This window comes from Myripristis murdjan, chromosome 21, assembly GCF_902150065.1.
Source record: "Myripristis murdjan chromosome 21, fMyrMur1.1, whole genome shotgun sequence".
NCBI classification, from domain to species: domain Eukaryota; kingdom Metazoa; phylum Chordata; class Actinopteri; order Holocentriformes; family Holocentridae; genus Myripristis; species Myripristis murdjan.
In genome coordinates, this window is record NC_044000.1 from 20,460,604 (window position 1) to 20,471,798 (window position 11,195).

An 11,195-nucleotide genomic window follows, 5' to 3' on the forward strand; every position below is an offset into this window, starting at 1 on the left:
GAGGTAGAGGAAAGCGGTTGACCATCCTGTTGACGGCGAAGCAGAGATTGGTGTAACAAGTTTTTGTTTTTTGGACATGATACAACCTTTGTCTCTAAATTCCTCTGTTGCTCTTTCTCTCAGGGATATTGCGAAGAACTCCCTCCTCCGCTGGCCTGTCTTCCTGTACTGGACGTGCCTGGGTGTGTTCGACGCTGTTGTCTTCTTCTTTGGTGCCTACTTCCTGTTTGACAACACCACCTTCACCAGCAACGGCCAGGTGAGCATCTGTCTCCGTGCCGGAAAAAAAGGCAGCGAGCTCTGTCATTTGTGACCTTGGTGGAAATAGAACAGTGATGTGGTTGGTACTTTGTGGGGTATTTGAGGTATCCTGTAGAGACATTATAAGGAGGATAATGGACACAAACTAAGTGCTGTCTTCAAGAACACTCATCCATCTCCATTGGATTCTCTCATGAGGGAGGTGTGAAGTGCAATGGGATCACTTTGTGGTCATGTTTTGTTAATTATGAATCTGTAACGGTAAGGTTCCGTCTCAAGGGCCCTCTGTCGGTCAGCAACATTGGATTTCCATTCATATCTACAACGCAATAGCATCTTTCTCTGTATTGTTAAGTTGTATCATGTCAACTGTTTTTGATTGCCTTTGGTCCTGTTTTTTAAGTTGAAACATCCTGAAATTCATTTTACCCTTTGTCCTGATTCTTTTCTCTCTTCTTCCTCTTCCTCTTCTTCTTCCTCCTCCTCTCCGCTTCCTCTCTCTTTATTTTGCTTCTCTTCTTGTTCCTCAGCTTATGACCACCAACACACAGATGGTAAGCCTGTCTCCCTCCCTCTCAGCTCTCTCTGTCTTTCACGCTCTTTTAGTTCCTGTCGTACCATTTAAGCTTTCAGTTTGACCGTTTCATCCAGTTTCATCCATTCTCACTTCAAATCTTCCATGCACTCTCATTTGAATGTGTAGTTTTCTAGTGCTCCATTATTCCCTAATCTCTGTAAAGCCCTGAATCCCGCACAGTACTTGATCTTACCAACTCCACTAACATAGTAGATACCTTAGATGCTCCCCAACATTACCCTTGTGTTTTGTTTTGGTAGCATAAATAGTGTAACATGTAGATCAGAATTCAACATCTGTTTGTTTTTATGTGTACTGTGCATTTGTGTGAGGGGTGTGAATGTTGGGGTGTGGGTGTGTTTTTATCCGTGTATTTGTGGTACCAGAATTGGGATTTGGTAGGTTTTAATTTCACTGCTCCAGTAGTCAAGGGTGGCTGGGCCGTTTCCATCCCAAATGTACTGTATGTGTTCATGTTCATATGACCAAAAAGCTGAGCAGTATTCAGTTTAAAACGGTATGTTTTTCTCACAGAAATGTAAAAAAAAAAAAAGAGATGTTAATGTATGGAAAAGACATAACGTAAACAACAGATTCTCTCGTTTCTCCATCTTGCTCTCTCTTCCTCAACCCTCCTCTCTCTTTCATCCCCTCCCTCCCTACTCCCATTCCATCTGTTCACTCCTGATGTCTGCTTTAAGAACACAAAACCTAGTATTTCAGCAGATAGAAAAATGTGGAATAGAGAAAAAAAAAAGAGCTCAAGGGGAAAATATTCAGTTTATTGATTTCACACCTTCAAAGAAACTCAGAAGAGAATACTATTTTCCAGTTGATTACCTCTCACCACAGTCGAGGTGATCTCTTTTTGTTCATTGTAAAACCATGGGACATTCACCATCCATGGATGCCGGTTGATGGGGGTGTATGATCACTACTGATGGGTTGTATAATGAATACTGACCGTCTCTTCATGTCTTCCCATGCAGATGTTTGGGAACTGGACCTTCGGGACTCTTGTCTTCACTGTGCTGGTGTTCACAGTCACGCTCAAGGTGTGTGTGCGCATGTGCCGTCGAGTGTGTTTTGCCTTTATGACTGTACAAAAGAGAGAACAATAAACACTCATAAGTATTGCATTGCATAATCCCCCCATTTGAGTGAGTTTATTGACGGCGGGTGTGTGTGGGGACAAGCTTGCAGGCACGTGTTAACTAGTATGTGACATAATTGATTGACTACACTGGCTGCTTAGTTTGCACAACAACTAAAGCCTGAAGGCATAGTCATTGACTCCATTGACTGGGGAAGTGTTTACTATGTATGTATTCTCTTTGTTACAGCTTGCCTTGGACACACACCACTGGACCTGGATCAATCACTTTGTCATCTGGGGGTCGCTACTTTTCTACGTCATTTTCTCACTGCTCTGGGGAGGCATCATTTGGTATAATTTTCTCTGTTTTTTTGTCCAGCATATGTGGCCTTTACTTCCATGAATAAATTATTTACCACTTGAGTGACAGGAATAAGAAAGCATGTCATGCTAAAGAGAAAGTCTATAATAAAATACTCAGGGCTCCCACTGGTTGCAGAATTTCTGGAAAGTCATGAAATTTGCACACACATCCAAAAGAAAGACTGAAAGACTGTTCAGAAAAGAAAAGTCAGGGAATGTAATGAATTCCTCTGGAAATATCATGGAATGTGGTTAAACTCAGTTTTAAAAAAAATAGTAACTAGAAAATAGTGACTAGTAATTCACCAAATGTAATTTTTATTTTGTGGTCATGTTATGCACATTTCCTCTGCAGATATAAAACAGGATAGTAACCTTATAAAACCTCTCAGTCAAAAATCTGTTTAAAATTATTATTAATTATAAACTTTCATAAGACCTCTGAAGCTAAAATTTGTTTAAAATTTTGTTCAGTAAAGAAAAATGTTATATTTATTGTGGTCATGGAAATTCAACTTTATAGCCATGGAAAATCATGCGCAAGTCAGGGAATTTACTATATGACAAAGAGTAGGATGGATTCCTGAATACTGTAGAAGACTGACCTTTTAATGTGTTTGCTGTTGTTGCGCAGGCCCTTCCTGAACTACCAGAGGATGTACTACGTGTTCATGCAGATGCTGTCCAGCGGCCCAGCCTGGCTCAGCATCATCCTGCTCATTACAGTCAGCTTGCTGCCAGACGTCATCAAGAAGGTCCTGTGCAGGGCCATCTGTCCCACAGCCACCGAACGTGCACAGGTAAGGACTCTGACACCAGCTCAAGAGCAAACTTGACTAAGTTGTTTTCTATCTTGTGTTTTGCCCCATTAGACTTTAGGTTTGGCCCTTTGTTAACCTACAAAGTCTTTGACTAAATGCTTTGCTCTGGCCATTACCCTTACCAATAACTGTTCACTAATAGATGCTTTCCAAATTTTATTTTAATCTTCAGCAGTTACTTACCTGCTTTTTGGAAATACAATACAGCTCATAAACTGAAATTTCCACACTGAAGTTGAATTCTCTCAAAACTCTGCCGCTATTGTCTGGCCTGCTAACATTTATAATTTATTTTACCATATGACGAACTCTTATTTATTCACAACTATTACTCAGCCAGAAACACCATTAGGCCTAATCGTAGGTACGAGCATGATCTAGTATGACCTCCTATTCCCTTTGGCTTAGCCTCCCCTGCTTCCTGTGAAGCAAGCTGCACCAAGAGTGGGAAAATGAAAGGTCTGACATATTTCTTCCTGCTGTTCTCTTCCCTCTCTCTCTTTTCCCCTTCCTGCTGCACCCTAATGGACCACCTTAATCAAAATTCACACCGTCTGCCATCGCTCCCTTCTCCTCTCCCTCCTACACTCCCGCCCTTTTATGCCTATCCGCACCACTGCCACCCTTCTTCTCTCTTCCTCCCTCCTCATCACTGTTCCCACTTTCCTCTTCTCTTTCTCCTCCACTGCTCCTCCTGCGTGCCTGTAACTCCGCCTTCTGCGCTCACTCTTTCGGGGGTAATGGCAGTCCAATCGCCCGTGCCTTACAGTGGAGCCGTCCACCATCTTCATGCTTTCTCAATCCTCCAGCAGAATGAGTTTCTGATTGGCCCAGAGAGACGGGAGAGGAGGAGGAGGAGGTGACTCTTTTAAGCCCTTGTCTCTATATGCATGGTGGCATGTCCCAGTGTAAATCACTTATCACTGTCTCAACACATCCCTCATAATGTGACACTAATTACTAGGCTACTGTTGATGATGTCACAGTGACAGGCTACCAAGCCAGGTTAGACTTTCTGTGTCCTTTTCCTCTACTAACCTTTTCTTACAATGTTTAAAGTCTCCTTGGCATTTTACATTTTATGTGTCATATATTCATTGTATCTGAAGTTAAATGTATGTACTGCATGAACTGTGCCATGTTTCTTATTGTCATTTATATTTTCATCTTGTCAATTCTATTCTAAAATGTTTATCATTTATGTACCATGAGAATTTTCCCCCAGATAGGCTGGTGTCATAGACATGAATTAGGCACCATGTTGGATTTGCAGTATTTTTTCATCTGAAAATCCAGCCAAAGATGTGTCATGTTTGTGATACTGTAACGATCCATCTGAGAACTTAAAATCAGTTATGAATGTATCGTCATCGCCAAACCGATGTGGACTAGACATTAGCCCCGAAAAATGGAGTGGATTAAAAGATTAGCTATCTTATTAGCTATCAGATTAGCTAGATCTGATTTCTGGAGTAAGGTTCAAGATGGTTTTTACCAAGGGTCCATTATTGCATCCTTTCCTTTACCATCATCCGCAGAAGGTAAGGACACCAGGGCCCCAGGCAGAGTGTGTGGCTCCTGGCCCCGGCCCTGGTGGTGGAGGGGGAGGCAGTGAGAGGGACCCACTCCACCCTTCTGGGACCTGTGAGGGAGACAGTGGAGCAAAAGCTGCTAGGACCTATGACTCCATGATGTCACACAGCCACAGCACCCTGCTCAGCAAACCCTAGAATGCACCCCCTATGTGGGCTAGGGTCACCATGGTAACAGTACCCAAAGGGATTTGTAGTTCGGGGTGGGGTGGGGTATTGTCAATGCCACTGCCACGATGTTTCCTGCTGCTACGCACTGCATGGGGCATGCTGGCATGCTACGAGTGTAGCTGCGGGCCTGGGTTTGCTTCATCTGGGCATCAGCATATACTAGACATTTTCTTGCCACAAATCTTTCAGGAATCAAAATCTCTATTTAAGACTGTATAGTGCTGGTGTCAAAGCATGCTGTGCTTCTTGCTGCACGTGGGATGGAAGCTAACATTATCTGTGTAGCAGTATGCAAATTTTGTCAGCCTGGCATCCAAATGAGAATTTAGCCTCTTATTGTTGGACTCGGGCTCCTAAAAAAAAATCCATTCCCACTTTTCATCTAGGGACCAACCCACAGGCTTGTGAATCATTCTGGGTACAGAAAAAATAATTTTTAGGAAGGCATGATAAAAAGGGTGAGGGACTTATAGAGAAGGCTCTGATTTAGAGGTTTGGTTCAACAGCATGAGATGGTTATCAGTTTTGGTTGGTTGGCCAACACCTTGGTGATTGTTCATGGGTGCTTTTCAGACATTTTTGGAATTTAAAAGCTTTTTCATCAGGCTTATTTTTTTATCACTGTATGCAAAGCTTTTGAGTAATGTGTATTCAGGGCATGCCTGAACACTTATTACTCCTGTCCACTGATCTACCACAGAATAATAATCTCAGATCACTTGTCGACTATCCACTCCAACACCAATATTAGACAAAATTGATTTGGTAATATGACACCAAGGTGTATCTGTAGCTTGCAGAGCTTCACAGGAAACACAGACCTAAACTTTTGGTTAACTTTGTACATCTTAAAGGTGTCATTTTGCACTCAGAACACTGATGACATCTGGTGTTGGAAGATGGAAGAGCAAGAAAATCTAAATCTTATTTCCTTCTTTGATGAGCATGGCTTATCTTACATGACCACTAAATGCAATGGGTATTCTCAGAGGGTTTTACCATGACCAGTAAAAGCGGTCTGGTTTCCATCCCTGTCTCAGTGGATATTTGTCATTTTGACATGGATTAAATTTGGTCCTAGCTTAATTTTGTTTTCCATTGAAAGCATAATTGAAAGGTCTAGCAGGCTAAAGCCCCATCCATGTAACTGTCTTTTTTGTTAAAACTGAATATCTGAATATTCAAAACAGGCTTGTTAAACCTTCTGAACATACCCCTGCTGTGCAACCTGTGCATCACACTTTCTCACATCTATTTTCATTCTTAAGCTCCGAGAGTTAATCTTCTCGGTGCTGTTCCTTTGATTTGCTTCCCTTTATCTCAGAGTCTGATTTTCTCACCATCACTCCTCCTCTGTTTCTCTGTAGGACTGCAAGACGCTGGCGCAGGGTGGTGTGGCAGAGTTGACTCCACTGTCCTCTCGCCGATCCTCCAAAGGCAGGAGTGCTGACTCCTCCCACCTCCTCCTTGGTGTTGCGGAGACCCTCTCGCTTCGTAGGTCTGATCCACTTCCCCAGAAACTATTGGCCCACTTGGCCGAAGGGGGAGGGGCAGACTTCTGCCCTCTCAGCCCCTACATGCTCCGTCTCTCAGGGGCGGGAATTGCCCACTACGCTCCTGGGCCAGAGACCTCCTTGTGAACACAAACACACTCTGAGACTATGTGTATGTGAATTGTGTGAGCATATACTCATATCCCAAGATGTGTGACCGAGATCTGGATCTCTGAAGCATAAACAGTGCGAAATGCAAACCAACTTGCTCACACACAAAAAGCAAAAGCATGGAACCTCCTGAGTTCACCATGTGCATTTTCTGGGCCACGCCTGATTGGACATCCCTTTAGATATTGTTGCCCTGACCTCTCATCCACTTTGGTAACATCTTTGTTCCGTTTCTGTCCAGTACCAGTTTAAGTCTCGTCAAAGTTGAAAGGTCCTACCCCAACTCTGTGAAATTACTTGAAAAAATCTGCTGTCTAAGACTCTTAAACACAAGGGGAACCATATATGAATGTGCATCGTTTCATGCACTATGGAACTGTCGTGTTTCAGTATGTCAGTGGTTGGGCCTTTTTGCAGTCTTTTTCCTTCTTTTGTTTTCACTTTCTTTCTTGTTCCTCCATTCATCTTCTTTTGCTTCTCTGCAAATGTTGTTGAGAACATTTGTGTATGTGGTCTGGCCAAGTAAGGGCGGCCTTCAGGCTAAGCCCCATAGGTGTCCGAATGCGTGCATGTGCGTGTGTGTGGGTGCTTGTGTGCATGCATTTACTGTATGTGTTGTTGTGACACACCTTTGCCTTACAGTTACCACACAGCAGCAGGCTAGGAGCCAAAGGAGAAAGGTGTAATAGTAGAACTAACACTAGTGGTGTATTATAAGCCTTACACACACCCATCAGCTGAAAAGAGGGATAAGGAAAAGGTCCGAAGAGGGATGTACAGTATTCTAGCCACCCTGCCTTAATTCATAGATTCCCATTTTCAGTGGATTCGGTTTATAGGTCAGTTAAACATGTTTATATGTATGTGAATGATTAAGTGAGATATTCTGAGGATATAAATATATTAATGTTAGGTACAGTGTGCCCATTTTTCTTCTTTCTCCTTTCTTTTGCCCTCCTTATCAGCCAGTGAAGCATGTAGGATTTTTGTGCTGCATGCTGATCTATTCTTCCCTTCGTTGTTCCTCAGCCTCCTTCTCCCGGAAATCATTTATCATGAACCATGTCATCCCCCACTGAACAATGAGCACACTGTACCTACTGCCGCCACCTTTTGGCCGTGCATGGTAACAGCAGCAGTGCTAATAATCAAGGGCAAACTGGAGTTAAATGCATTGCCCAGCAGTCCCAAGCTGATTGGGTCTTTATTTATGGATGTCCTAAATGACTCGCTATTTTTCACTGTTGCATTGTGTTTAATTTGTTTAATGACTGTGTATGCTTGCTGCCATGCTCTGTTTTATGCAAAAGTTTATGTCTGGTCTCTTAAGAATGCTGTTTTCTCTGTATTGCATTACGCCATGAGTTTTTTCTACATTGTTGACATTGGATGGATGGATGTAACAAATACTTTTGCGATGTATTATTGGGATGGGAGGGGCGGGGGTGTGAAAGTCTATTGGAGGTAGGAGGGAGACTTGAATTGGCGGTGTCACAATCAAATCATTAGAATGTCGAACTGATTTGTCCTTCATGTCCTCCAGCTGAAGATTGTAGCTTAATATGGATGAACCTCTTTTCTACATTTCTAACATCTCAAGTCCTTTGTCCAAAGCTCATCCGTTGCATCACACAGCGAGTGACTTGGGAACTCTTGAATGTCCAATTCTGAAGCATCTTTGTATGTTTATACGGTGTATCTTCATTGCCAACTGCAAACATGTACATAGATTACATGTCCAGTGTTGAGTTGTTGTTGTGTTTTCTTCTTTTTTACCGGGGCACAAAAGCTTTATTGCTTCGGTTGGACTTGGTTGGAGGTCAGGATTTGTTTTCCTTTGGTTTTTTGCTCACAACCAACAGGCCTAAATGATCAGTGTTTTGATTTTGGGGCACAACGTCTGACCTCAGAGTTTAATAGAAGGACTTTGGTGCTGGTTATGCAGTGTTCCACCTCACTGTGCTGTCGCCATACCGTTTGTTTGTCCAGAGCTATTTTTAAGGTCATGTAACAAGCCCACCACAATAACATTGTAAGGTCTATTTTGTTATCATAAGGACATAATGGGGAATTCATTATAGTCGAAGAGTTTATATTTTTTTGTCACACTTTGGTAGCTGGGGAGAAACCATTGATTTGTCACACATTCTTGTTTACTTATTCTTGTTGTCCATCGGTGTTGATTTTTTTCCCGTTATTTTATGTTTCTTTTTGTTTTGTTTTGTTTTGCTACTTTTGTATCCCAGAGAGAAAACTATATTTTAACTCTATTAGAATGTGTGTTCAAGTTTGTAACCAAAATGAGAACAAAATACATAATATGAAGACATTAGAAAATAACTAATAACTCTACACACTGCACTTTGTCCTACAACAGCTTAGCTTATCCCCTTAAAAAAAAAAAAAAAGGTCTATTGTCCATCTACTGAGGTTTATAGGTGTTCACTCTTCCTCACAAGTTATTTTTCTAAGAAGATTGTAGTGGGCAAAAAAAAGAGTGTGACCAAATAACTTGACTTGGAATGAACTGTTTCTATGTGTCAGTTGCTGTCTCAAATGGGTTTATCGCACCAGCCTTCTACTGCTGATCAGAATGTCAGACTGCTTTTCTAAGTCCCATCAGCACAACAGCAGGTGCTCATCTTGTCACTCCTGAGCTTGGCAAAGGTCTGAAACGTCTACTACTGTGCTCTCAAAAAGGCAGTGAACAGCACGCTTCATCCCATTACCTTCGGTACAGCACTGTTTGTATTACTAAACAGGTTTTCAGAACGTTTCTTCTTCTTTCTTTCTTTTTGTATGAAGATTTTAAAAGATGTTCACCTGTTGACTTTTTGCCAGCCTATCTGTAGCGAATGAGGGCAAAGCACTGTATTGTCATTCTGCTTGTAATAAAGAAACAGTAAAAACACTTGTCTTCCTATGTTTCATTGTTCATATTTATTAAATGGCAGATTTTTTTTCAGCTTAGTATGTTGTTATGAAAGTACAACCCCATCTCCTCTGAGGCCTAAAGCACAGCATCACTGAGGCCCTGCTGCCATATGGACTCATGTTTCTTCTCTCTGCTCACTAGTGCCAGTAACTGCCTACTCCTTAAAACCCCACACACAATTAAAAAATAATAGACAGCCGTGGTCCAAAAAATAGGCTTACAAGACTTCAATAAAACTGCAGCGAAAAGGGCAGAGATCATCTTTGACTTTCAAACTACAGCCATATGCTGGTGGGCACAGCGTCCCACTATGTAAGTATGCCAAGTTCAAATTTCAAATTTTTCTCCCATATGCCATCACTTCCTGAATTAATATCTCCTTTTTTCCTACAACTCCTCCATGAGAGATGCCTTCTTGTTTTGTCACTGTTTCCTCTGTCTTGTTGTGTCAGTGTGTGTTGTTGTGTCCGATTAATGGTCTTGCATAGAATGAGGAAATTTCCTTCATGAATGCTTTGCTTTGACTCAATCCGGTTCAGAATTTAATCTGAAATAGAATTTTGGCATTAAAATTATCCTTAAGAGCATAAATTTTCAGCCTGCTAGAGCGAAAAAAGAATTAAAAGTATTGGAATTTATAAGTGGTGTAATGATTCATTCATTGTATTGATGCATCAATTACAATTTCTGCCAATCCAGCTGCATCAGTTTGTTAAAAGATGTAGAAGATGTAGAATAAATTCTCAGACCAAAAATGTGTGGATCTAACAGAATACTGTGACTTGCATTTTTTTCTTGCAAATAATGGTTCTTTGAGAATAAATAATTTTTTGTATTTTTCTGAAATTTTCATATTACAGAAGAAAAAAGAGCTACATTATTGCACATTATTTAATGCATAAAAAATCTAATTGTTGACACAAATTGCAGTTTACCAATTTGAAGCGAATTGAATCTGTTCTTAAATCCATCTGAATTTTTTTTTACGAAGCTAAAGATTCACACCCTTAGAATCTACTAGAAATCCAAGTAGAATTTACCCATTCAGAAATGACCCAACTTGTCATAATCAAGTGAGACCACATGGTGGCAGTGCAACATAATCAGTGTTAGATGATGTGAACGAGGAGCTTGGCATATTTCTGTCTTGATTAAAACCTTTCATGACACAGCTGTTGTTCCTTTGCTTCACACTGGAGGTCACTCTTTGATCAGCTGTTTCTGTGAAAGCTGACCTTCGGTTCCCCTCCCCCTTGGTGTGTCTACCAGGTCTGAACAGGTTTGCACCATCATGTTTGCTGGGCTGTGCATGTGTGAATGAGGCTGTCTCCTGCTCCACCTCCCTCCTCCTCCTCCTCCTCTGCTTCCACACCTCCCTGTTCTCCATTGAAGGCGTGCTCCGCTCTGCATCCGTCTGTGGAGGAGTCATCACTGCAGCCGGGGCTGTCACAGCCATAGCAGCTTCACCATCCTCTCCTCGCCTGCCTCCGCAGCATCCTCTCTCTCTCCTCGAAAGCATCCATCTCTCACAAGCATCTCCCAGGCACTCCCCTCTGTCAGCTCCCTACCCTTTAGCACCCATCTGCCGCAAGACACAGCAGCCAGGCAGTCAAGCACCTCCTCTCCCTCATCAGCGCATCCACATCCTGGGCTAGTTCACCCTGCAGTCTCCCCTTCTTTCCCTCTTCGCTGCTGGGTTTGTGACTGCGATAGTC

General features: G+C 42.1%; 1 protein-coding gene across 3 annotated transcripts in view; it reads left to right on the plus strand.

The window, feature by feature from the left end:
* LOC115379870 (probable phospholipid-transporting ATPase IH) overlaps window positions 1-9,456 on the plus strand; it is a 34,412-nt gene extending 24,956 nt beyond the window's left edge. The window contains exons 25-31 of one of the 3 annotated variants that reach the window (XM_030080809.1): window positions 124-259; window positions 792-815; window positions 1,828-1,893; window positions 2,182-2,285; window positions 2,932-3,097; window positions 4,657-4,881; window positions 6,249-6,377. In XM_030080809.1, coding sequence (XP_029936669.1) covers window positions 124-259; window positions 792-815; window positions 1,828-1,893; window positions 2,182-2,285; window positions 2,932-3,097; window positions 4,657-4,848 — 688 coding nt within the window. In that variant the 3' untranslated portion in view covers window positions 4,849-4,881; window positions 6,249-6,377. Of the gene's footprint in view, window positions 1-123; window positions 260-791; window positions 816-1,827; window positions 1,894-2,181; window positions 2,286-2,931; window positions 3,098-3,526; window positions 3,578-4,656; window positions 4,882-6,248 lie in introns of those variants that run through there. The other 2 variants (XM_030080810.1, XM_030080808.1) reach the window with 2 other exon arrangements.
* Window positions 9,457-11,195: the final 1,739 nt, after the last annotated feature.